Source organism: Carcharodon carcharias, chromosome 7 (genome assembly GCF_017639515.1).
Source record: "Carcharodon carcharias isolate sCarCar2 chromosome 7, sCarCar2.pri, whole genome shotgun sequence".
Lineage (NCBI taxonomy): Eukaryota > Metazoa > Chordata > Chondrichthyes > Lamniformes > Lamnidae > Carcharodon > Carcharodon carcharias.
This window is the reverse complement of record NC_054473.1, coordinates 127351108-127378403: the sequence shown is the minus strand read 5'-3', so window position 1 is coordinate 127378403 and position 27296 is coordinate 127351108. Positions and strand designations below refer to the sequence as shown.

Here is a 27296-nt window from a genome sequence, read left to right as displayed (position 1 = left end):
TGACAAAGCCATGCTGACTATCCCTAATCAAAGCTTGCCTCTCCAAGTGGAGATAGATTCTCTCCTTCAGAATTTTCTCCAATAGTTTCCCTATCACTGACGTGAGACTCACTGACCTGAAGTTCCCTGGCTTATCGCTACAACCCTTCTTAAATAGCGGAACCACATTAGCTGTTCTCCAGTCCTCTGGCACCTCCCCTGTGGCCAGAGAGGAATTAAAAATTTGGGTCAGAGCCCCTGCGAACTCCTCCCTTGCCTCTTTCAGCAGTCTGGAGCACAAATCATCCGGACCTGGAGTTTTGTCCACTTTTAAGCCTGCCAACACCTCCAATATCTTGTCACTCCATATCAATTTGCTCAAGAGCCTCGCAGTCTCTCTCCCCGAATTCCATACCTTCATCCTCATTCTCTTGGGTGAAGACGGATGTGAAGTATTCGTTCAACACTCCACCTATGTCCTCTGGCTCCACCCATAGACTGACCCTTGGTCCCTAATGGGCCCTATTCTTTCCCTGGTTATCCTCTTCCCATTGATATATTTAAAGAATATCTTGGGATTTTCCCTACTTTTACCAGTCAAAGCTTTCTCATATCCCCTCTTTGCTCTCCTAATTGCTTTCTTAAGCTCCACCCTGCACTTTTTGTACTCCACTGATGACTCCACTGATTTGCTCCCCTTGTACCTGCTAAAAGCATCTCTTTTCCTTCTCATTGTATCCTGAATATCTCTGATCATCCATGGTTCTCTGGGCTTGTTACTCCTTCCTATCACCCTAGAGGGAACATGTTGAGCCTGTACCCTCCCCATTTCCTTTTTGATCACCCTCCCACTGCTCCTCATACATTTTCCCACAAGTAGCTGTTCCCAGTCTATGTTGGCCAGATCCTGCCTTATTTTACTAAAATCAGCTCTCCCCCAATCCAAAATATTTTTTTGCTACTTGTCTATTTCTTTGTCCATAACAAGCTTAAATTGTACCATGTTGTGGTCACTATCACTAAAACGCTCCCCCACCACCTCAGCCACCTGTCCGGCTTCATTCCCCAGAATTAGGTCCAGCACTGCGCTGACCCTTGTTGGACCCTCTACATATTGAGCTAAAAAGTTCTCCTGGACACATTTCAAGAAATCCACTCCATTCAAGCCCTTAACACTATGTCTATCCCAATTAATGTTGGGAAAGTTGAAATCACCTAATATAACTACCCTATTGTTATTGTTTTTAAACACCTCTGCAAATTGTGCACATATTTGTTCCTCAATTTCCCGCTGACTATCTGGGGGTCTATAATAAACACCTAACAATGCGGCTGCCCCTTTTTTATTCCTAAGCTCTATCCACAAAGCTTCATTTGATGCCCCCTCCAAGATATCATCTCTCCTTACTGCAGTAACTGACTCCTTAACTAATAACGCAATGCCTCCTCCTCTTTTACCCCCTCCCGTCTTGCCTGAAGATTCTATATCCCGGAATGTTGAGCTGCCAATCCTGTCCCTCCCTCAACCATGTCTCTGTGATGGCTACTTTATCACAATTCCACATGTCAATCCTCACCTTCAACTCATACGTTTTACCTGTAATATTCCTGGCATTAAAGTAGAGGCCATCCAGCCTTGCCTTAATTCTTTGAAACTTAATGCAGCTGTACTCCCTCTGACTTGATTGTAGAACACTAGTGTTGAAATAAATGTTTAAAATGTTGCACCTTTCTGCAGAAAAGTGCTGAGGAGATTACAGAGATAGGTTAAGGCCATGAAGGGATCTGAAAACAAGGATGAGAATTTTAAAATCAGGGTGTTGCTTGACTTGGACCCAATATGGGTCACCAAGCACAACGGCAATGGATGAATGGGACTTGGTGCATGTAAGGACACGGGTAGCAGAGCTTTGGATCAAGTTTACAAAGAATAGAATGTGGGAGACCAGCCAGGAGTGCATCAGAGTAGTCAAGTTTAGAGGCAACAAAGTCATGACTGAGGATTTCAGCAGCAAATGAGCTGAGGTGGGAACGAAGTCAGGCAATGTTACAAAGTTGAAAATAGATGGTCTTAGCGATGTCACAGACATGTGATTGGAAGTTTAAAGAAGGTTAAATATGGCCAAGGTTGCAAACAGGCTAGCTTAGTCTCAGGCAGTTGTCAGGGAGGAGGATGGCATTGATAGTTAGGAAATGGAGTTTGGGCTAAGAACTGAAGACAATGGCTTCAGTTACCTCTGATGGCCCCCAAGGGTCTATCCTTAGCCACTTCCTATTTTGCATCTACATGCTATTCCAAAAGCACTTCATTAGCTTCACACATATGCTGATGTCACCAGGCTCACAAACACCTCTTTCTCAACTCCTCCACTTTTGCTCAGTTATCGGACTGCTTATTTGACATCCAATACTGGATGAGCAGAACATTGGGAAAATATTTCTACATTCTACTCTCCGTAAAGTTGAGCTCATTCAACACTCAGCCTCTTGTGTCCTTACTTGCACCAAGTCCCATTCATCTTTTACTCCTGTGTTTGTTGATTTACATTAGCTCCTAGTCAAGCAACAACTTGATTTTAAAATTCTCATCCTTGTTTTCGAGTCCCTCCACGGCCACACCTTCCCTATCTCTGTAATGTACTCCAGCCCCACAATCCTCTGAAATATCAGTGCCCATCTAATTCTGACCTCTTGAGCATTCCCAATTTTACCTACTCAATCATTGGTTGCCATACCTTTAACTGCCTAGCCCCTAAGCTCTGGAATTCCATCCCTAAACCTCTGAGTCTCTACGCAATCCTTTAATACGCTCCTCAAAACCCACCTCTATGAGCAAGCTTCTGGCCAGCTGCTTTACATGGCTTGGTGTCTAGTTTTGCTCTATAATGCTTCTGTGTTGTTGAGATGTTCATAATTATAATGGAATGTCATGTGCCTTCTATTATACAAATGAAATAGGCATGTTACTTCAAATGGAGCCAAGGAGAGTTTGCTTGTGTAGAACAACAGTCAACAGATCCTGATAGTTCATTGTACAATGCAATTTATTCCGTACCCTTCGGAGACACTGGCAGAAAATGCAGAAGAAAAAATTCAGAGCTGAAGAAAATAACCAAGAATACGATGACCCACTAATATTTATTTTGAATAGCTTGGCACAGTATCCACGTTAAAAAGTGTTTGCTCACACCCAGTTACATATCGACAGTTGTCCCATCCAAAACATTCAGACAGCCAATTTTGAATGCTCGCCATATATATTCATTCTGCAGCAGGACATAAATTTTAGCTGCAATTTATTCCTATATTTCTTTTTACTACTTTCTCTCCTGAGGTTATATATATATATATATATAAATAAAATGTATATCTATCTCTGTTATCTACAGAAATTCATCTTTCACATCATTTACAAAAGCACAGTGTTAAACACCCTATGAGAAACCTTGCAATGCATAACTTGAGTGAAAACCGGCAAATTTGGTCTCCATGCCATTTCTCAGTACCTGTCTACCTAAAACCAAGCATAAGGATCTCTGATGCAAAATACCTCTTTATGGCTTGTATAATTATAGAGCCACATCAAGTAGAAGGCGTTCCAGGGATGTCATGATGGGAGTTAACTAGCTAATGGTAGAAAGATCATTAAAAAGTAATCTCATCAGTGTACTTTAAAGCAAAGTAATTTGACAATAAAATGTGGGGTTCTTTGAATTTATTTTCAATTTAATGCATTTGAACATTATAATTTTAATTAACAAATGTATTATTTGAAAGAATTGATATATTTAACCATTAATTAAATATGGCTAGAGAAAAAAAAAAACAAAAGATAGATTTTATGAATTAGCCATCCTGTATTGGAGGTCTGTGGGCCTTGGAGGATTTTCCATCCACAAAAAATAGTGATCTCTGTGTCCAAGTTTCTCTCTGGAGGTAAATACTACAGGGGAGGCAGTGGCATAATAGTAATGAAGTGGATTAAGTAGTCCAGGGGGCCAGGCTAATGCTCTGGGTTCAAATCCACTGGAATTTAAATTCAATTAATTAGTAAATCTGAAATTCAAAGCAAGCAACCATATAACCATCATCAATTGTCATAACAATCCACCTGGTTCACTAATGTCCTTTAGGGAAGGAATTTTGCTATTCTTACATGGTCTAGCCTTCATGTGACTCCAGACCTACAGCAACGTGTTTAACAGCCCTCCAAGGTGGCCCAGTAAGCAGCTCAGTAGTACCAAACAACTAAAAAGTCAAAAAGGAATGAATTCAGATGGGTCACCCAGCACTGAACTAGGCACCAGAAATGACCACAGCACATCCAGCCCTGTCAACCCTGCAACATCCTCCTTACTAACATCTAGGGGCTTGTGTCAAAATCAGGGGGGCTGTCCCACTGACATAATCATACTCACCAAATCATACCTTACAATGTCCCAAACACCACCAATCATACCTGGTTATGTCCTGGCCCACCTTTAGGACACACTCACCAGAAGTGGCAGCACAATGGTATACATTGGGAGGGAATTGCCACAGGAATCCTCAACATTGACTCTGGACCCCATGAAATCATCAGGTCAAACATGGGCAAGAAAACCTCCTGCTGATTGCCACCTACCATCCCCTCCCAGCTGATGAATTAGTACTCCTGCATGTTGATTATCGACTGAAGAAGTGATGGCGGCAAGAGCACAGAATGCACTCTGGGTGGAGGACTTCAAAGTCAATCGACAAGGGTGTCTCAGTAATACCAATACTGAGCAAGCTGGCTGGGTCCCCAAGGACAAAACTGTTAGATTGGGCCTGCAGCAAATGGTGGGAACTAACAAAAGGGGAAAAAAACAGCTTGACCATGTCCTCACCAACCTGCCTGCCACAGATGCATTTGTCCATGATAGTACTGGTAAGGAGTGACCAACACAAGATCCTTGTGGAGACAAAGTCCCGTCTCCACATTAAGGAAACCCTCCATTGTGGTTGTGTGGAACTACCACTGTGCTAAATGGGATAGATTTCGAACAGATCTAGCAGCTCAAAACTGGGCATCCAGGTGTTGCCGCCATTGGCAGCAGCAAAATTGTATTTAACCTCATGGCCCGGCACATCCTTCACTCCACCATCAGCCTCAAGCCAGGGAGTCAACATTGTTCAATGAAGAGTGCAGAACAGCATGTCAGGAGCAACACCAGGCATAAGTAAAATTGAGGTGCCAAGTGGTGAAGCTACAACACAGGACTACTTGCATGCCAAACAGTGGAAAGCAGCATGCAATAAGACAGAGCTAAGCGATCCCACAACCAACAGATCAGACCTAAGCTCTGCAGTCCTGCCACATCCAGTCATGAATGGTGGTGGACAATTAAATAACTAAGTGGAGAAGACACTAAAAATGCCCCTATCCTTGATGGTGGGGGAGCTCAGCACATCAGTGCAAGAGACAAGGTTGAAGCGTTTGCAACCATTTTCAGCCAAAAGTGCCAAGTGGATGATCCATCTCAGCTTCCTCATGGGGTGCCCAGTATCACAGATGCCCGTCTTCAGCCACTCCGATTCACTCCACGTGGTATCAAGAAATGGCTGAAGGGACTGGAGACTGCAGAGGCTATGGTCTCTGACAACATTCTGACAGTAGCACTCCAGAACTAGTTATGCTCCTAGCCAATCTATTCCAGTACAACTGCAACACTGGTACCTACCCGACATGGTGAAAAATTGCCCAGGTATGTCCTGTCCACAAAAAGCAGGACAAAGTCAATCCGGCCAGCTAACCTATCAATCCACTCTCTATCGTCTGCAAAGTGACGGAAAATGTTGTCAACAATGCTATCAGGCAGCATTTGCACAACAATAACCTGCTCACTGATGCTCAGTTTGGATTCTGCCAAGGCCACTTGATTCCTGATTTCGTTACAATCTCCCTTGGTTCAAACATGGACAAAAGAGCTGAACGCCAGAGGTGAGGTTACAGCGACTGCCCTTGATATCAAGACAACATTTTAATGAACGCAGCATCAGGAAGCCCTACAAAACTAGAGTCAATGGAAATCAGGGAAAGTTCTCTGCCATTTGGTGGCATACTTAGCAAAAAAGATAATTGTTGTGGTTGTTGGAGATCAATCATCTCATTCCCAGGACATCACTGCAAGAGTTCCTAAGGGTGGTGTCCTAGGCCCAACCATCTTCAGCTATTTCATCAATGACCTTCCTTCCATCATGAGGTCAGAAGTGGAGATGTTTGCTGTCGTTTGCACAATGTTCAGCCTCTACAGACAAAAGCGGAAGCTGTCAAGGTGGATGAGCAAACTGACCATGGCACCTTGGTACGAGAAGTCATTGAAACGAGGGGAATTAATGGGAATGCGTTGGTAGCAAGGGACAGTATAGTCAGGAGGAGGGAGGGCGGGATAGACAGCGTGAGCCCAGAAGGCTGTTATCTGGCCGGTGCCAGGCTTGGGACATCGGCTCTGCGCTGGAGAGCAACTTGCAGTGGGAGGGGAAGGATGTAGTTGTCGTGGTCCATGAAGGTACCAATGGCATAGATAAGGCTAGGAAAGAGGTTCTGCTTGGAGTGTATGAGTAGCTCGGTGCTAAATTAAAAAGCAGAACCTCAAAGGTAATTGTCTCTGGATGGCAAGTCGTATAACTATGGCGGTGGAGAGGACTTCAAACTAAACAGTGGGGGTGAGGGATCAAGTGAGGGAAGATGTGATAAATCAAAGAGAGAGGACAAGGCAAGAAAGCCAGGTAGCAATATGGGAATTGATAATCTGGGTGTGGCAGGAAGGGTCAGAGCACAAGAATTTAAAAGCACGCCAGCAGATAAGGCTAGAGGTTGTCAAAATAATAATAAGACAGATTTAAAGACACATTATCTGAATGAACATAGGTTTGCAACAGGGTACATTGTACAAATGGAAGTAAACAAGTTATGATCTAATTGCCCTTATGGACACGTGGCTACAGGGTGACTAAGGTTGGAAATGGAATGGATAATTTGACATTTGGGAAGGATAAGCAAGAAGGAAAAGGAGGTGGGGTAGCTCTGTTAATAAAGGATGAGGTCAGTGCATTAGTGAGAGAGGATCTTAGATCAGAAGATCAAGATGTAGAATCAGTTTCGTTGGAGGAAGATATAAAAAATCCCCCAGGAATACTAGAAAACCAAGGGACCAGCAAAAATGAGGAACCGAAAGAAATTAGTATTAGTAAAAAGCAGTACCAGAGAAATTAATGGGGCTGAAAGCTGATAAATTCCCTAGAACTGATGATCTACATCCCAGAGTGTTGTAAGAGGTATCTTTAGAGATAGTGGATGCATTGGTAGTAATCCTCCAAAATTCTACAGATTCTGGAACAGTTCCTGGCAGATTGAAAGATAGCAAATGTAACCTCTCCATTTAAGGAAGGAGGAAGAGAGAAAACAGGGAACTACAGGCTTGTTATTCTGACATCAGTAGTAGGGAAAATGCTGGATAACTGAATACTTAGTAATTGTAGGATTGAACACAGTCAACATGGATTTGTGAAAGGAAAATCATGTTTGACAAACCTGTTAAGAGATTTTTTTGTGGATATAACTAGCAGAATAGATAAAGGGCAACCAGCGGAGGTGGTACATTGGACTTTCAGAAGGCTTTCAATAATGCCCTACACGGGCAGTTAGTCAGCAAGATTATAGTGCGTGGGACTGAAGGTAATATACTGACATGGATTGAGAACTGGTTAACAGACAGAAAACAGAGGGTAAGAATAAACAGGTCATGAACAGGTTGGGAGGCTGAGACTAGTGGGGTTCTACAAGGATCAGTGCTTGGGTCCCAGCTATTCACAATCTATGTCAATGATTTGGATGTAGGAACCAAATGTAATATTTTCAATCTTGCTGATGGCACAAAACTAGGTGGGAATGTGAGTTCTGGGGAGGATGAAAAGAGGCTTCTAGGGGATTTAGACAGGCTAAGTGAGTGGACAAGAACACGGCAGATGCAATATAGTGTGGAAAAATGTGAAGTTATCCACTTTGGTAGGAAAAACTGAAAGGTATCATATTTCTTAAATGGTGAGAGATTGGGAAGTGTTGATGTTCAAAGGGACCTAGGTGTCCTTGTTCATAAGGCACTAAAAGCGAACATGCAAGTGCATCATGCAATTAGGAAGGCAAATGGTACGTTGACCAAATGCAACAAGACCTAGACAACATTCAGGTTTGGGGTGATAACTGGCAAGTAACATTCATGCCATGCAAGTGCCAAGCAAGAACCATCCACCATCTTAAACACTCACTCCCCTCCACCATCAAAGCACAATGGCATCAGTTTGTACCAAGGTCAAGATGCACTGCAGAAATTCACCAAGGCTCTTTTAACAGCATCTTCCAAACCCGTGATCCCTACCACCTAGAAGGATAAAAGCAGCAGACGCAGGGGAACCCCACCAACTACAAGGTCCCCTCTAAGCCACACACCGACCCGATTTGTGGCTACATTCCCCTTCCTTCACTGCCACTGGGTGAAAATCAAGGAACTCCCTTCCTAACAGCTCTGTGGGTGCACTTATAACACATAGGCTGCAGTGGTTCAAGAAGGTGGCTCACCACCACCATCTCAAGGTCAATTAGGGGTGGGCAACAAATGCTGGTCTAGCCAGTGACACCCATATCCTGTGAAAAAATTTAAAATAAGTAACAAGTTTCCTCACATAACAGTTTAACAATTACCTCAGCTGTTTCTGGTAGTTTACATGATTTCAGGCTCTCTATGTTGCTCTGGAGAAAACTCCTTGCAGCTTTGCATCCCTGCATAAGCTGTTCCAGTTTCTGTAGGAACAAGGAAATCAGTTGAATAGAATTTAAAATGCACATTATTTCAATCTGATTATATTATGGCAAAAGTAAAGACTAAACGCATTCCAAATCACATAGAAGGGCAAAAAATGGTTTGACAGGTTATTCATAAGCTTGTTCCAAATTGATGCATATTACTTCTGACATATTTGCTACTACACTTTGCGGTTGATATTACTTTTACTTTCTTAATGGAGGAAACAATGGTTTACACACTATAATGTATTTTTTCTAAGCGGAATATGTTCTTCAGATGAATTAGCTTATAATAAACAATAAGCTATTAATCAAAAAAGGGAGGATGGCTCTTGGGGAGATGGGGATGGTGCTAGGAGTGATGTATTTTAAACAATGATGGCAACGTTTTACTTTGAGTAGCTGACAATGTCTTTTGGAGGTCATAATAGGGCATTCCAGGTCAACGTCAGTACTTAAGGAAGATTCTTCGCTCAGAAATGTTTGAAAGTCACTGTTGTAAAACACTTGGTCCAACAGCTTTACTCCAAGCAGGTGAGATGAGTAAATGCATAGTTGCCACTGACTGCACGACCCAAGGTTTTCTAGGTTCAATTCCTGGTCTCTGCCGAATTAATTATTTTCACCCAAAATGTTAATGGCACAGTACAATTTTTTCAGTGTCCCTGGGCTGTAGTGTGGAAAGAATCAGCAACATTTTCCTCTTCTGATTGCTCTCTAGTGATTCCTATTGGAAAGTTATGCCCTGGAAAATCATGTGCCTCAAAGTAAATATCCCAGACATTGTTGAATGATTTCAGTTCTGGTTGCTAAAGAGAAGATCCTAATGACGTCTGGCCATTTAAATCCTACAGCAGCAAGCCTTTTCCCATCCTCAAGCAGACAAACTCCCAATCATAAGCAATGGCTATGAAAACTTACCACCCAGAATATAAATGACACTAATGCTGAAAAAATCACTGAGGGTAGAAATTGGTTAGTTAAGTAGGTATTGTAATTCTGTAAACGAGAGGAAATTCCATGTAATAAAATGTAATATGCTGATGTAACAGCAGTTTGTTACAAGATTGAATACCACATGTGATATACTACTGTAATGTCATTATGGGAGGAAAGATAATGCATTGTGCCCTTTTTAAATTAAACAAAAGCATAGGGGACAATATTTTGCTGGTGCATTCTCCACGGCAACACCTTGACCAGAGTCCCTATCCAACCAATCATCACCCTTTTCTCTTATGTAGTATAAATTGTTGCTCCCTTTGAAATTGCACATTCTTGAGTCTGTTCTGATGAATGCAAGACAAAAAGCTTCAACAGCATGTCTCTTTTTCAGCAATTATCAAGTTCTGTACTACCAATTATTACTAAATTTAAGTTTAAGCTATCATAGTTTAAGAGACTGACAGATTGCGGTCAGAAATTTGTCTTGGGTAGTAGCACAAAACGGGCTATCTTAGATCATCTGCCCATTATGCACAGTTCAATGGAACTGAATATTAGACACCGTGTGTAACAGGTGATCAACCTGACATCACCCTATTTGAGCCACTGCCCAAGATGAATTTCTACCCTTGAAGTCTAATTGCATAAAACAGTACCTCATACACAATAACTAATGGTAAGCAAATGGTTTCCACTTCGGTCTTAGTTGCTTCTAATTTTAGTCATTACATTCTGTCCTTATTTAAATTTGGTGATCAGATCCAGCTGTTATGGGTCAAACTTACAGCATATGATCCTATTTACCCATCACTTACCATACGAAAACACATCCAGTTACTATGGCAATAGGGGAAAGTTCCTTCAAATTCTGGTGGCAGCTGATTGCTTTCCACATGTTTGTGCAGTGACTTCAATGAGGTAAGAAGTTCAAACTGTACACAGAAAGTAAAAGTTAAGACTTTATATAACTGAAAGTTGTTAAATATAAAATTGAGAAATAAAAACTATTTGAAAAATATGAATAAAATGACTAAAGTCATGAAAATTAAGTTTGTAAGTCATCAACTAAAGACATCGTTCAACTCATCACATTTGTAACATTAAAAATCTTATACCTGTGGAAATGTATGCCTTTTGTCATAAGAGTTATAAAATCTTTTCAATCAATTGGATTAACTGATTGCAATCAATCAATTACAAGCATTTAGATCCTAAATCCCACTGTATATTTAAATTACCAATTTTAATTGATCAGATTCCAAATCAGGAACCAACTAAGTCCCAAAACCATATTTCTGATTGTTGTCTCTTGTGACAGAACCAATCACACCACTCTGAACAAAACTTCACTGGCACGGCTTTTGATTATCTACTCTACCATATAAAAATGCTAATCGCATAATCAACAGAAAGAAAAACATTGTATTTCCATAAGATACAATCTTAGATTAAAAACTTCCTAGTTGCTCTAAAATATTCTACTTTTCCAAACAAAATTAGTAGCCTAGGTAATATGTCCCGTTGAGTAGGCTGTATCCCATCTGCCCAATCCCTTCTTTTGGGCCACCACAGCTCAGGTTTGACATCCTATGATTTGAGTGAAGAATAAATACAAAACAGACCAAAGACTAAATTTCTCGGTCCCTCCCAGCTCCAGGCCCTGCATATTGTCCTACTCACTCCCTTCTGCAGCATGCCACTGGATTCTGCCACCCGCTCATACCTTATTTTCCCCACTTGGAGTTCTGGTCCTAGGGAGACGGTAAGAGTACAAACCAGAGGGAGAGGCGCAAATAAACAGGAGTTAAGGAAGAGTCACAGAGACATAAAAGGGACTGTTAGCCAGCTATCCCAGGGAACCTGTAAACTTCTTGACAAACCCTTGCATACAATGTATCTCCAAAATAGACACATCTACAATGGCAGCCAACCTCCAAGCGTTTTCCATCCCGAAAGCATACAGTCTTGTTGGCTTGAAATCAGTCCAATGTTCAGTCCTCATGCCCATCTGACTAGATAAACAGAATTCTCAAAAGCCAACTTAAAAATGTCCACAAAGTAAAGCAAAATCAACTCTATATAGCTAACATATATAGGTCATCCCAAACTAATTATCTCAACTACCTACAAGAAATATTATGCCAACTTTTGGCCGGAAGCAGTACAGTAAGGAAAATTTGCAATTTCTTTAAAACGTCTGTGGAATCTGTAATTATTTTTTAGGATGTTTGAAAAGGACTTTTAAGATTTTGCATCAATTGTGAAGGGTTCAATTGTAATTTTCTTGAATAATAAGAAATACTAGTCTGTGTGACCTGACAACCATTGACCTGTCAGCAATACCAACAAGAAGGAAGATACAAAAAAAGCCTTGTGGCCAGACACAGAGAAGGCAGACAAAGAAGCCACTGTTGTAAAGAAGATAGGAGGGCTGCAGCAGAGGTGGGGTACAGAGAAGACAATTACAAGGAGCCATATGTGTAATACAGTTAAACAAGACAAAAAGCTAAAGTCAGGGTTAGAGTAAGGATTGTGAATTGGACAATTTTACTGCTACTGAGTCTTGCCGGAGCCAACCAGACAGTTTAATGGGGTTTATTAAAAGGGGGTGTATAAAGGAGTCTCTGGGGAATCTGTGCCATCAAGACTTTCATGAACTTAGTTAAGGAGGTTCTGCAGCAGTATGTCATCTGGGTGACGACTGTCTCAGGGGATCTCGGATAGAATAAAGTTGCTGGTGGATGCGAATCGAGGGCCTAATCCATTGAGTAGGAAAGAGAGAGATTCTATGTACCAGAGGCCGAGTTAGAGAATTTGAGAACTGCATGTGGTGCCACATGTCTGCAGGGAATGATGAGTGCTTGTGATTGTGAGACATATCTTTGTTGTATCGATTATGTAAAGTGAAGTTTACCTTTTAATTTGAAGTAACATTTGCATCTTAATTCATATTTAATTTGCATTGGTTCCAAATAATGTTAAAGTGAAAGCTACAAAAGTGGAAACTTGTTGGTAATTTCCTCTTTGCAGTCATTTGGTTATTTTAATTTATAGTTCCCCATGGGAATCATAACATAATCCTGGAAATTTTACTTGTACTTAAGCATATATCATACTTCACTGTAAAGATTTTCATTATACACCTTAATTAAGTAATACACCAGAATTAATCCTTGCTAATCTATACAAACAAACCACAAAGCTCCCACAAAGATGAATAATTAGATATCTGTTTTCTCCTTTCTGCATTATTGTTATCACACAATATTTGCTGGTTAACAGAATTAGCCAGCAACCTGCTCAATAAATCTTCATTAATGTTAGTCTGCAATCTCTCTTCAGTTTGTCCCTCTTTCCAACCTTGTGGGGAGTTACTTGGCCTTAGCTCAATACTCCCTATGAATGGTAACTTACTGCATGGAAAAACACAGCATGACTCACATCTGTGAAGCAGGTTAGTGCTCTTACATATCTAACTGCTATATGCCCTATAACCAGCACTTCGATGGTTCTTAACAGTGGACTTTTCTTTTAACTCTGTTTCAACTCTACAAATCAAACCAATAAAAGTTCTTATGCAAGTTACTTTAAAAACAACAAATTATGTCTTAAAGTTGACATAAATTTGGCAGGAATAGGAGTGAAACTTCTATTCAAACGAAACTTTTTATAGAGGCTTAAAATAACCATGTTGCTCTGATTCCTCAACCAACATAAAGAGGGGAAGGGGCAAAACATACAAAAACTACAAAAATGTTCAAACTTGTGTGTCAAGTTTCACCCCCCTAGTGAAAAGAACAGTTAGCAGACCAACTCAAAATAGAGGTTTTTTTTAATATCTGCATTTAGCTGATCAAATAGAGAGTAACATTCAACAGTAAGTAGCAAATAATCTAATCAAAAGGTTAAGATGACCTGCTGTAAATGCAAAAGCTTTTTATTACTATCACATAAATCTGAGGAAAAGATTAGGAGCCTGATATGATTTACAAATATAAGTATTACTCAATATCCAACTATAATATGGCTGCAGGTGATGTCTATGGGATCTTATGGAAAGGAATATTAGAAAGCAAAAATAAGCTGGAGAAATTATTATTGTTCTTATAAGTCTGGAATCACAGATTTTATATCTCATTAATCTAAATTTGAACATTTAAATGTGTTCATTGTACACAAAATAAGTACAGGCTGTCACAATCCAGTACCTGATGGGCATGGATCCACAGCATAACTGTCAAAAGATCATGCACACTAATTTCATTTAGAGAGTTCAAAGATGGAGGACAAAGATTGGTTGCATGATTGGAGTTAGAGATAGGGAGGGGCAAGGACTTAAAAGAATCTAAACACAAAAGCAAGAATTTTACATTTCCAGAGTTGAGAGAGCAGAAACTAAAATAGGTCAGGGATGAAAGTCATGTAAGGCTTGGTGCAGGACAGGTAGTGACTTTTAGATAAGCTACTGTCTACAAAGTGTGGCGAATGGAAGGCCAGCCAGGAGTGCACAGGAACTCAAGCACAGAAATGACAAAGGCACGGACGAAAGTTTCAACTGTAAATGAGGTTAGGCAAGTGGAGGTCAAAATAGGTCTTTGTGATGGAGAGGATAAAGGGTTATATGATTAGCTGGGAGTTGAATAGGATGCTGAGATTACTCAGGGATAAATAGAACATTGAGGTTGTAAACTATCTGATCTGGGCAACAGAGATATTGGAGAAGGATGGTGTGATTGACCATGTCAGAGGCTGCACAGAGATCAAGAAGGGATAATTTCGAATGGTTAATATTCCAGAGAATGTCATTCATGACTTTGATTGGGGATATTTTGCTTCTGAGGAGCAGAAAATACATCAGAACGATTCAGGGGTGGGAATCTGCCCAAAATGTTTGGAGGTCAAAGTATTAGAATGGATTGAGGATTGGTTTACACACACAAGACAGAGTCGAGATTAATTGGTCTTTTTCAGGTTGGAAAGACGTAACTAGTGGAGTGCCACAAGGACCAGTCCCAGGGTCTCAGTTATTTACTACCTAAATTAATGACTTGGAGGAGAGCGCAGAGTGTAATGTATCCAAATTTGCTGACAATACAAGAACAGGTGGGAGAGCATGTTGCGATGAATACCTAAGGAATCTGCAAGGGGTTATAGACAGATTGAGTGAGTGGGCAAAAACTTGGCAGATGGAGTTTAATATTTGGGAAAGTGTGAGGTAATGCACTTTGGTAGGAAAAATCAAAAGGCAGACTGTTATTTAAATGGAGAGAGACTCCAAAAAAGTGCAGCACAGAGGGATCGGGGTGTTCTTCAGCATGAAACACAAAAAGTTAGCATGCAGATGTAGAAAGTAATTAAGGAGGTAAATGGAATTTTGATCTGTATTGCTAGGAGGTTGGAGTTTAAAAATAGGGAATTCTTGTTACAACTGTACAGGGTATTGGTGAGGCCACATCTAGAGTACTGTGTACAGTTTTGGTCCCCGTATTTAAGAAAGGATATACTGGCATCAGAGGCAGTTCAAAAGAGATTCACTGGGCTGATTCCTGGGATGAAGGGGTTGACTTATCAGCAACGGCTAAACAGGTTAGGCCTCTATTCAATAGAGTTTAGAAGAATTGTGATCTTATTAAAACATGCAAGATTCTGAGGGGGCTTGATAGGGTAGATGTTGAGATGATGTTTCCACTAGCGGGGGAATCTCAGGCTAGGGGACATAGTTACAGAATAAGGAGACACTTATTTAAAACTGATGTGCGAAGGAATTTCTTCTCTCAGAGGTAGTGAATGTTTGGAATTCTCTGCCTCAGAGAATTGTGGGGGCTAGATCACTGAAAGTACTTAAAGAGGAGGTAGATAGATTTTTGAAACATCGGGGAGTTGAGGGCCAAGAGGAGCTGGCACCAAAGAGGAGTTGAGGCCTGGGGCAGATCAGCCTTGATCTTATTGAAAGGCCGAGCAGGCTTGAGGGGCCAAATGACCTACTCCTGCTCCTATTGCTTATGTTCCTATAACTTATATAAGGTTTCCCTAATTATGTCTACTTTCCAGGGCTAAGTCTCGCTCTTCACTGTTTTCATAGCTTGAATATTTCCCTTGTGTTACTGAACACTGTTTGCAAGAGAGTTCTGATTAAAGTCACTGACCTGAAACAATAACCAGATATCTCCATCCACCCTCCCCCAGATGCTGCCTGATTGCAAGGTATTTCCAGTATTTTCTATTTTTATTACAGTATACATAGTCTGGTATGACCAGGGAGTTGTACAGTTTTAGTATAAAATCTTCTAACTTATATTCAACTGACCTAGCAAGATAATTAAATATTTTACGAGCACTTTGCTCATAATTGTTCCAGTAATTTGACATGCTATTTGCTAAATATACCACCTTGTGAATTTTGCTTCACTTTTAGCTGTTTGCATACCACTGATTGAAGACTTAGGACGTTCAATTTTCCTAACAGTGTTGCATCATTCGTTTATCTGTTATGAATTTATCTACTGGTTTACCCAACTGCAGATTTTATTCAACTTCCTGGCTGTACAAATAATCTCAGCAAATCAGTCCCCTCATCCCAACATCAAAACAGCTGCAAACTTAAAGTTAGCATTGAGTTTCTATATATCAGCCATTATATTAGGAATAGTCAGGGCCTTAGCACCCAAATTTTGGGAATTACTATGCTGTTTTGATATTAGAACTGAGTGTAACTAGGATATTGAAGTACTTCATGCAGAGACAGAAAGCAAAATAAAAGCAAAATACTGCGGATGCTGGAAATCTGAAACAAAGACAGAAGGTGCTGAAAAAACTCAGCGGGTCTAGTGGAGAGAAAAACTGAGTTAACATTTCGAGTCCATATGACTCTTCTTCAGGGCTAAAGAAAAGTAAAAATGTGGTGAAATTTACACTGTTTATGGGGGGGTGGAGCAGGTGAAGCTGGATAGAAGGCCGGCGATAGGAGGGGGCAAAGGAGAGATTGCCAAAGATATCATGAACAAAAGGACAAAGGGGTTTTAATGGTAGTGGTACTGGCTAAAGGTGCTGCTGATGGTGGCATTGAGGTCAGAAAGCAGAATGTGATAATAGCAGGATAAGGGTAAGCACGCTGGAGAGAACAACATGAACAAGTGACAGATGGCCCTAGTGGGAGTGGAGTGGGGGAAGGGGACAGTGGTGGGAAAAAAAGATTCAAAATAGTATAAAAGGTGGGGATAGAATAATGAATAAAAATGAAAATAAATAAAAATGTGGATAAAAAATTACAAAACGAAAATGAATATTAAAAAAATGGAATAAAAAAGGGGGATGTTGAAATAGCAAGTGACAGGAAGGTCTAGGTCATGCTTCCAGACAGGCCGAAGGTGTTCCGCAAAGCTGTCACCCAGTCTGTGTTTGGTCTCTCGAATGTAGAGGAGACCGCATTGGGAGCAGCAAATGCAGTAGACCAAACTGAAGGAGGTACAAGTGAAGCGCTGCTTCGCCTGAAAGGAGTGTTTGGGCCCTTGGATGGTGGGGATGGAGGAGGCAAAGGGGCAAGCATTGCACCTTCTGCGATTGCATGGGAAGGTGCCATGGGAGGGGGATGAGGTGTTGGGGGTGAGGGAGGAGTGGACCAGGGTGTCCCGGAGGGAACGGCCTCTACGGAATGCCGACAGGGCAGAGGGGTAAAGGGAAGGTGTGTTTGGTGGTGGCATCATGCTGGAGTTGGCGGAAATGGCGGAGGATCACCCTTTGAATGCAGAGGCAAGGTGGGGTGGGGTGAAAATGAGGACAAGGCGGACCCTATCGTGGTTCTGGGAGGGAGAGGAAGGTGTGAGGGCTGAGGCACGGGAGATGGGTCAGACGCAGTTGAGGGCCCTGTCAACCACAGTGGGTGGAAAACCTCGGTTCAGGAAGAAGGAAGCAGTGTTAGAAGCACCATTTTGGAAAGTGGCATCATCGGAACAGATGCGACAGAGGCAAAGGAACTGAGTGAATGGGATGGAGTCCTTACAGGGAGCAGGGTGTGAGAAGCTGTAGTCGAGGTAGCTGTGGGAGCCAGTGAGCTTGTAGTGAATATTGGTGGACAATCTATCACCAGAAATTGAGACAGAGGGGTCAAGGAAGGGAAGGGTGGTGTCAGAGATGGACCATGTGAAGATGATGGAGGGGTGAAAATTGGAAGCAAAATTGAAAATCTTTCCAGGTCCAGGCGAGAGCACGAAGCGGCATCAAAACAAACAGTCATCGATGTACCGAAGGGGACATCGAGTGGGAGGGGGCCTGAGTAGGACTGGAACATGGAATGTTCCACATACCCCATAAAGAGACAGGCATAACTGGGGTCCATGCAGGTACCCATAGACACGCCTTTTATTCAGAGGAAGTGAGACAAAAAGCAATGTCATAAGTACATTTATTGTACTTGTTGCAGCATCTATTCATTGTACACCTACTTTATTTAACAATATTTATGATTTTACATTTATCTATAGGTTATTTATACATATGTTTCACCAAACACATTAATCTTCCATTACTTTAATGCTGGAATTCAGACTACTGTTGAGTGTAATTGTATGCATTATATATGTATGTACCTCAATAGTGTCAACCTTACAGTCAAGTCATCCCATGTGGACACATTTTACTTGAAATGAATCAAATTGGAAAGTGTAGATAGACATTTTGTAAAATTCAACACATGCCTGCATGGAAGATGGTTTCTCAAATCGGAATGTAAGCTCCCTTTCAACAAGCAGCAAAACAGTGTGGACAGCATTGGGAACTGTGTCCTGGAAAGAAGTATGAAATATAATCAATGCAATGCTGTACATCTTAGTTAGCTTTTACAGCTTATCACAATACTTGAAGACTATTTTAATAGAAAGCATTTTATATGAACAACTGTTGCCCACATTTCTGGAATATTAAATAGGTATTCATTAGCACAAAACATATGATATTTAAACACTGTAGTTTTAACTAGTTTCTGTAACGCACTGGAAAGTTGCTTTAAATTTAGCACAATATTTCCCACATAAAGCTTATACCATCCATAAATCCATATTACCATATTCAGTTTAAGAGGCATTATAATTATGTAATTTTTGGTGATTCCATATGCTGTCAATATCATTTGGAACAATAAATGATAAGTCAAAAAAACTATAATATATGGCTTAAGGAGATTTAAAACTAATCCATGAACCAAGTGTTAGGCACAAAATGCAAGAACACTAGAAATAGGAGCAGGAGACCACCATATGGCCCCTTCGAGGCTGCTCCACCATTCAATACCAGCATGGCTGACCTTGGGCTTCAACCCCACTTTCCTGCCCGCTCCTCATATTCCTGATTCACTAAGAAACCAAAGATCTGTCTATCACAGCCTCAAATGTATTCAAATGATGGGAGCATCCACAACCTTCTGTGGTAAAGAATTCCAAATATTCACAACCCAAATAATTTCTCCAGATCATCCCCTTATCCTGAGACTGTGCCCTGTGTTTTAGATTCCCCAATCAGCAGAAACAATCTCAGCGTCTAACCTATCAAGAATCTTGCATATTTCAATGAGATTGCCTCTTCTAAACTCCAAGGAATATAAACCCAATTTACACAGCCTTTCAAAGGAAAAACTCCTCATCCCAGGGACCAATTTAGTCAATCTTTGCTATACCACCTCCAATGCAAGTATATCCTTCCTTAAATATGAAAACCAAAACTGCATACAATACTCCACATGGTGTCTCGCCAAAGCCCTGTACAACTGTAGCAAGATTTCTTTATTCCTGTTCTCCAATCCCCTTGCAATAAAGGCCAACATGTCATCTGCCTTCCTAATTGCTTGCTGTAGCTGCATGCAAACTTCTGCCTTCCTTGTACGAGCGCATCCAAGTCTTTTTGAACAGTAACATTTACAATTTTCACACCTTTTAAAAAAATATTCTGCTTTTATATTCTTAAGGGCAAAATGAGTAACTTCACACTTCCCCATATTATACTCCACCTGTCAACTTATTGCCCACTCACTTAACCTGTCCATACCTCTTTGCAGCCTCTTTCTGTGTGTCCCCCACAGCTTACCTTTTGACCTAGCTTTGTATCATCAGCACACTTAGGTGCATTACACTACAACTCTTCATCTAAATCTTTAATATAGATTGTAAATAAGCAAGTCCCCAGCACTGATCCTTGCAGCACTCCATTAGTCACAGCCTGCTAATTTGAGAATGGCCCGTTTATGACCGCTCTCTGCTTCCTTAGTTAACCAATCTTCTATCCATGCTAATACATTACCCCCAACTCCATGAACCCTTAGCTTGCATATTAAACTTTTGTGTAGCACCTTATTGGATGACTTTTTGGAAATCCAGGTACACTACATCTACTGGTTCCCCTTTATCTACCCTACTAGTTAGGTCCTCAAAGAACTGATATAAGTTTGTCAAACAGGATTTTCCTTTTATAAAAGCATGTTGACTTGTTCTAATATTTTGTAACTGTTATGACTTCCTTAATAATAGATTCCAGCATTTTTCCAATGACTGACTTGTAGTTCCCAGTTTTCTCTCTTCCTCCTTTCTTAAAAAGCAGTGTTACATTTTCCAGCTTCCAATCTGATGGGACAGCTCCAGAATCTAAGGAATTTTGGAAACTCTTAGCTAATGTATCCACTATCTCTGCAGCTATCTCTCTTTGAACCCTAGGATATCGGTCATCAGGTCCCGGCAATTTGTCAGATTTTAGTTCCTTAAATTTGTCCAATACTTTTTTCTCTGCTGAAATTAATTACCTTAATTTTCCTCTTTTTAGCCCCTAGGTTAAACTCTATTTCTGGTGTGCAACTTGTGTTTTCTACTGTGAAGACAGACAGAAAAAATTGTTCAATGCCTCAGCCATTTCCTCATTCCCCATGATAATTTCACCTCTCTCTACTTCCAAGGGTCAAACCTTTACTTCAGTTATTCTCTTCCTCGTTATATACTTATAAAAGCTCCTAGAATTTTTTTTTCTGGCTAGTTTACACTCATATTCTATTTTTATCCCTTTTTAAAAACTTTTTGGTGGCCCTTTGCTGGTTTCTAAAAATACTCCCAATCCTCAGATTTGCTACTGTTCTTTGCAACATTGTAAGCCTCTTCTTTTAATCTAGTGCTATCCTTAATTTCCTGAGTGAGCCACAGGTGGGTCTTTTTTGCTAAGTTTTTGTTTTTCAATAGAATATATTTTTGTCAAACATTTTGAATTGTTTCTTTAAATGTTTCGCACTTTTTATTTACAGCCATATCTTCTAGTCTATTTACTCAATCAACCTTAGCTAGTTCTTCCTTTATACCTATGTAACTGGCTTTAAGTTAAGATTCTTGATCGTGATTGGAGTATGTCACTTTCAAACTTAACATGGAATTCAATGGTATTATGATCATTATTTGCCAGTGGATCTTTTACTATGACATTGAGGAGAAGACAATAAATGGAGCTCACATGTTGCTTTTCTTGATGTATAAGCCTAGGCATTCAGGACCTTCTGAGGGGCAACATAGCTGAGCTTTCACCCATCAACAACCTCAGGATTTAGGTAAATATTGAACTTCTTGATGTGGTAAAGTATACTGAGTGATACAGTAGAAAGCTATATGAACCAGAAGGTTCTCGGCGGTAACCATTAAACAGTGATTGGGAATGGGAGCATAGACCTTTTCCTCTTACTAGCTCAAGGATGTTGAGATCAATTTTACTACCTGCAACACAGTACATAGCTGATAATAGAACACAAAGTAAGGACTGAAACTGAGAACATCCTGGTCCAAATAACTCAGCACTAAATCTCAATATCAGGAAGCTAGAATAAGTATTGCGTTCAGTACAAATACCTAACACGTAATTTCACCTCAGCAAAGTCTATAATAAATAAACATTAAAAATGCTTATCATCTATATGTCTTTTGAAAGATCTTTGTTATTACTCACAGACTTAGAAATTACTGCAAGGAAGGAGGTAACAAAGACCAGTTTCTGATCTTGTGCTCTCTCTTCAACTGCAACGATTCATGCCAGCACCCCATTCTTTGCCTGTATTTCTTTACCTTTTCAAATAAGCACTTATCCAATTCCTTTTAAATGAAGTTACAGTTGTCATAACCATGTGGGTGAAATAATTTTTCAAGCTTTCCTCTTTGTTCTTTGTGACAATTCATAGACTATGCCTGTTACCGATTCACTAACCAGCAGAAAACTATTGTTCATAATCTTTCATAATTTTGAAAAATGGTTAGATTCTGCTTCTGTTCCAACAATAAAACTCCAATTTTTCAAGCTATTTTACATAACCATAACTTTCACTTCTACTTTATTCCAATGAATCCTTATTGCACCCTTTTAACAACACCCTCTCTAATACCCTTCCCATAACCAGAATGATACTTTGGACTGCATGTCCACAGATCCCTAAAGGTAGCAGGGCAGAGAGATAAGGTGATTAAGGCGGCATATGGGACACGTCCCTTTATTGGCTAAGGCATAGCAAACAAGAGCAAGGGAGTTACGTTATAACTTTATGAAACACTAGTTAGTTTGCAACTAGAATATTGCATAGAGTTCTGGTCACCACATGCCAGAAGGATGTTGTTACAGACAGGAGAGAGGCAAACTGAACTTCTTCATCCTCACACCATCTGTCCGCAAGCAGAGGTGTTTTTAATTGTTTTAAAACAAGGCTGTGCCGAGTTTGTTGAAACCCTCAGTTGTGTGGTCTAGTTTATTACACACACACACATATATATATATATATATATATATATATATATATACACACACACACACACATACACACAGAATGGAAGAATGGAGGGGTGGAAGGAAGAAGGAGCTTTACAACTATGGATAACAACAGTAAAAGAACCACAGAAATGAATATTAGTTCACATGATTTCCAGAGTTCAGAAAGTCAAAGTCCAGAGGGAGTTTCCTTCGTGGAGGAGTTCAGTTCAGATGAGTCTCTGGTTGGAGACAGCAGCACAAAAGTCCTTTAAAGAGAATGACAATGCAGCACAATGAGGTCTCTGTGCACAGACTGCTTGGCAGGCAATGGTTGGATGCTTCTAAAATAAAACAAGCTTCAAGTAGTTGAGAGATGGTGACCAGCTGCCTGGTCAGCAGGAAGGCCTGCTGGAGTTCTTTCTGGTTGGTGTAAGATCAGCAGGCTGCTTGGTTCTCAGTTCTCAACTGAATAGAGAGATTTCAAAATGGTCACTCGAGTCATATGACCTCCTTGATCCACCATGATTTCAAAAAAGATGTTTATTCAGTGTCTTGGTCTGGTTTTTGTTTTATGGCTTATAATATCCCAATAATTAGCCTTTGAAAGAGTCACCACACATGTTGAGGATCTTGTTTCGGGAAGCCATTGTCTGGGCAGACCCTACGACTCCACTAGAGGGATAAGCTTATCAAGTTGCAAATGATGTCCATTTTCCCCTCAATGGTTCCATTTTGAAATGGACCTGGACAGTCCCAGGTATGAGATGGATCTACTAACAACTCTGCAGGAATAACAAATTTCGATTTCTGAAAGTCCCCTGGTTTCATGCTTATGATGCCCTTACAATGGGATGTGAGGTTTCACAAGGATAAGAGGGGAACTCTTTTATTCTTGTAACTCCTTTTGGAGGCTCCCAGGATAGGTGGCCAATCTGAGAGTCATGTGACCTGTAGCAGACATCTTTTTGTTCAGCAAAAGTCCATTTTAAAATGGCAAAAAACGAAGAAAGTTTGATGTACACAGCTCTGATTTCTTTCATGTCTTATTGACATATCAACGTGATTGCACTAGATAGGGTACACAAATGAGATTTACAAGGATATTACCAGAAATAGAGAATTTTAGCTATGAGGAAAGATTGGACATGGTTTTGTTGTTTTCTTTGGAACGTTGAGGGGAGATTTAATTGAGGTGTATGAACTTACGAGGACCCGAGATAGAGTACACAGGAAGGTCCCATTTCCCTTCGTAGAGAGGTCAATAATCAAGTTGCATAGCAATTGGAGGGGAGTTGAGAAGAAAATCTTTTCACCCAGAGGTTGCTTAGGTCTGGAACTCACTGCCTGAAATGGTGAAAGAAACAGAAACCCTGACACATTTAAAATATTTCTATGTTTCTAAGATACTGGGGCTAAAAGGGTTAATTTAGGAGGTTGCATTGACGAGGCTTGTATTCCCTTGAGAAAAAAAAAACAGGGGTGACTAATTGAGATATTTTAAATGATTAAAGGATTTTAAATGGTGGATACTAGTTCCTCTGGTAGGTGAATCCAGAACAAGGGGACATAACCTTCCTGATGTCAGGAAGCACTTCTTCATAATGTGGAAATCTGGAACTCTATTCCCCCAAAAGCTAATGAGATTGGGAGTCAATAGACGATTTAAAACAGAGATTGATGGAATTTTGTTAAGCAAGGGCATTAAGAGTAATAAATCAAAATAGGTAAATGGAGTTAAGATACAGGTCAGACATGATCTAACTGAAGAGTGGAATATGCTCAATAGAATGAATGGAGTATCCCTGTTTCTATGCTCCTACAATGGGAAAGCCAGGACTGCGCACAAATATAATGATGTATATTATCAACAAACCCTAATAAAACAAATGTTAACATATCTGTTAATCACTGTTATCTTTCCAGCTAATTTAGGCCTTCTTGGAAAATTTATTTTGCATTATAGTGACCTCTGTATGAAAAATACAACTGGTAACAAAGTCAGGAAAAATGAAGGAAACAACAGCCAGCTTAGAAAGGGTGCAGTATACTGTTCTTGCACATTTTCAATATTTTATCTTAATTTTAAATTCATTGTAGATCTTGATTATTTTTCATTGTTCAAAGTCTCCTTAAAATAAATTGGTCATGCAAACATTGCGCCAATGATGCAAGATTTCTGTCTGTGATAAAGAAATCATTGGTTGTAATCAGAGTCATAACGGCACAAAATTTGGCCCATTGAGTCCCAATGTAGAGCTTTCTGTAGAGCAATCTAAATCAGTCCCATTCTCCCGCTCTATTCCAATAACCCTGTAAGTTTATTTCCCTCAAGTTTCCTTTTGAAATTATTCCTCTCCAATTCCACCATCCTAGTAGGCAGCGAATTCCAGGTAAAAATGCTCTTCCTCACATCTCCTTTTCATCTCTTGTCCAATAAAATCTGTGTTCCCTATTCCTTGTACCATCAGCTAATAGGAACAGCTTTTCTTTATCTACCATACCTAAATCTGTCATAATCTTGTGCACTTCTATCAAATTTCCTCTCGATCTCCTTTGCCCAAGGAAAACTACCTCATCTTCTCCAAACTAACCTTATCAACAAAATCCCTCAACATTAGAACCATTCTGGAAAATCTCCTCCAAATCAAAATAATTTCATCTGATTTTACAAATGCAGAACATTAAATGGTAGTTCTGGTGTTTATCTACACAGGCTATTCTACAGCATTGTCATCAGTTATACAATGGAACATACAAAGTCCTTGCTCTGCCAACAGAAGCACATAATTATTTAAGTTAATGCTGAAAGCCAGGCCACAAAAGAGTGATTTTACAAAATGCTGCATTAATTCTCTTAGAATTCTGAGAAGTACATTAAGAAAATTGTGTGACCTGAAAGACCTGCTTGTAACATGGTGGTTGATACATCAGGAAATAAATCACTGATGTGGCTAGATTTAGTCAAGCTGTCAAAGAGGAAATGTAATCCCATCTGAGAAAGAATTTTGAAACCACACCACTTGCAAGTTCATCTCCAAGTCAGACACCATCCTGACGTGGAAACATATTGCTGTTCCTTCACTGTCGCTGGGTGAAATTCCAGAAACACCCTACCTAACAGCACTAAACAGTAACTAAACCACACAGTCTGCAGCAGTTCAAGATGGCGGTCCACCACCAACTTCTGAAAGGCAATTTGAGATGACAGATGCTGACCTTCCCAGTGACATTCATATGCCACGACAGAATAATAAAAAATACAAGTCCTTCCCCATTTCAATTTTCTTTATCCTCCAGTATTGTTTTCAGTCTTCCTTAGCCACCTTTTTTTGAGGTCCCAGTTTCTGCTGTGTGTTTTCCTTGGGTCGCCTTTATCAAAGGCCCCATTTGTTTTTCTTTCCCTATCTTTCAAGGCCCATTTAAATTTCTACTTTTTCTCCCCCACATCCCCTCCCCAAATCATTACATACAACATACATCCCCTCAAAATCACTGTCTCACTCATCAAAACCAATAATCTTAGTTCGGTTTGAAGATAAAAATTTTTTATTCTAGCTGTCACTTAAAGTCCTTGATGGGATAATATTCACAAGCAAAACCCTTTGTGTACTTGTGTCTTTTTCACCCCAAGATTCATTTGGGTTATCTAGTTCCCTGATGAGAGCCTCCTCATATTGTGGTCTGGGAAAATTGAGACAGGAATCTGGCAGAATAGCTTTACTTGGCATAGAATTATATAAAATAGAACAATTCCAGAAAAGAGCCCTCAGAGTTTTGGAATCCATTTCAATTTATTCCCTGTAATAACGTTGATGATGTAGATAAAAAGAACTCAGCACAGTGCTTTGCGTGAATCCTTGCTGCAGATGATTAACATAAACCTTGTTGCATGCTACTTGGAAAATTAGCAGTAGATGTGACTGAAAAATAAATTGTAAGGAAGTTCAAAAGCCTTGTCATTAATGATGCACCGCTTCTGGGTCATTTAAAATACTTGGAGCTTATCATCACTATTTTAAATTTTAATGCTTTAAATAAGCAGAAATTCAATATGCTTATCAAAGCAAATGTTATAACCAGCATTTAAAGAATCAAAGCTTAGGTGTGCTGAGTTATTTTTATTCTGGTTTTTTTTCTGATTTGGTTAAACATAAGTGGAACTGCAGTTGAGTATTCTGGAATTTTGCTTAATTACTTTGGGAAAAAGAAAATTGAGAAATTATATTTGAGCTCAAAAAACCATTAGAATGCTTCTCAGAAAAGAAAAAAAGTAGGTAAGTGGGGCTAGGACTCATGGAGAGCTGGGTTTGTTGCAGAAAATGACCAAAAGCCTCACCCGCACGCGTTTCATTAGATCATTTAATCTCTTCTCTCCAGAAACACATTTAATTGCCTTCCAAACCCATTTATATTGTATGCTTCAAAAGACTCCAGATAACTCATTTGCCATTTTTCACCTTTTATATTAGGATATTATATCTGACTTTTCTTTTTATTCCTAACTTGCTCATTTTTAAATCATTTAATATTTGCCATTCAATAAAATGATGGAATGAGTTATCAATAATGCCATCAATAATTTATTGAGAGTCACAGAATTGTTAGTGTAGAAGGAGACCATTCGGCCCATCGTGTCTGCACCAGCTCGCCGAGCATTTTAATTTAGTGCCAATCTCCTGCCTTTTCCACGTAACCCTGCATATTGTTTCTATTTAAATAATCATCCAATGCCCTCTTGAATGCGTCAATTGAACCTGCCTCCACCACACTTCCAGACAGTGCATTCCCAACCCTAAAT

The 27296-nt window shown here is 40.0% G+C and overlaps 1 protein-coding gene across 5 annotated transcripts in view; it reads right to left on the bottom strand.

Annotated features, from left to right (window-relative positions):
• plekhg4 (pleckstrin homology domain containing, family G (with RhoGef domain) member 4) overlaps positions 1-27296 on the bottom strand; it is a 279951-nt gene that overhangs the window by 168563 nt on the left and 84092 nt on the right. For all 5 annotated transcript variants that reach the window (XM_041191344.1, XM_041191340.1, XM_041191341.1 and 2 more), the window contains exons 7-9: positions 18442-18528; positions 10564-10680; positions 8702-8800 (exon numbers count right to left, since the gene is read on the bottom strand). In XM_041191344.1, coding sequence (XP_041047278.1) covers positions 8702-8800; positions 10564-10680; positions 18442-18528 — 303 coding nt within the window. The remainder of the gene's footprint in view (positions 1-8701; positions 8801-10563; positions 10681-18441; positions 18529-27296) is intronic.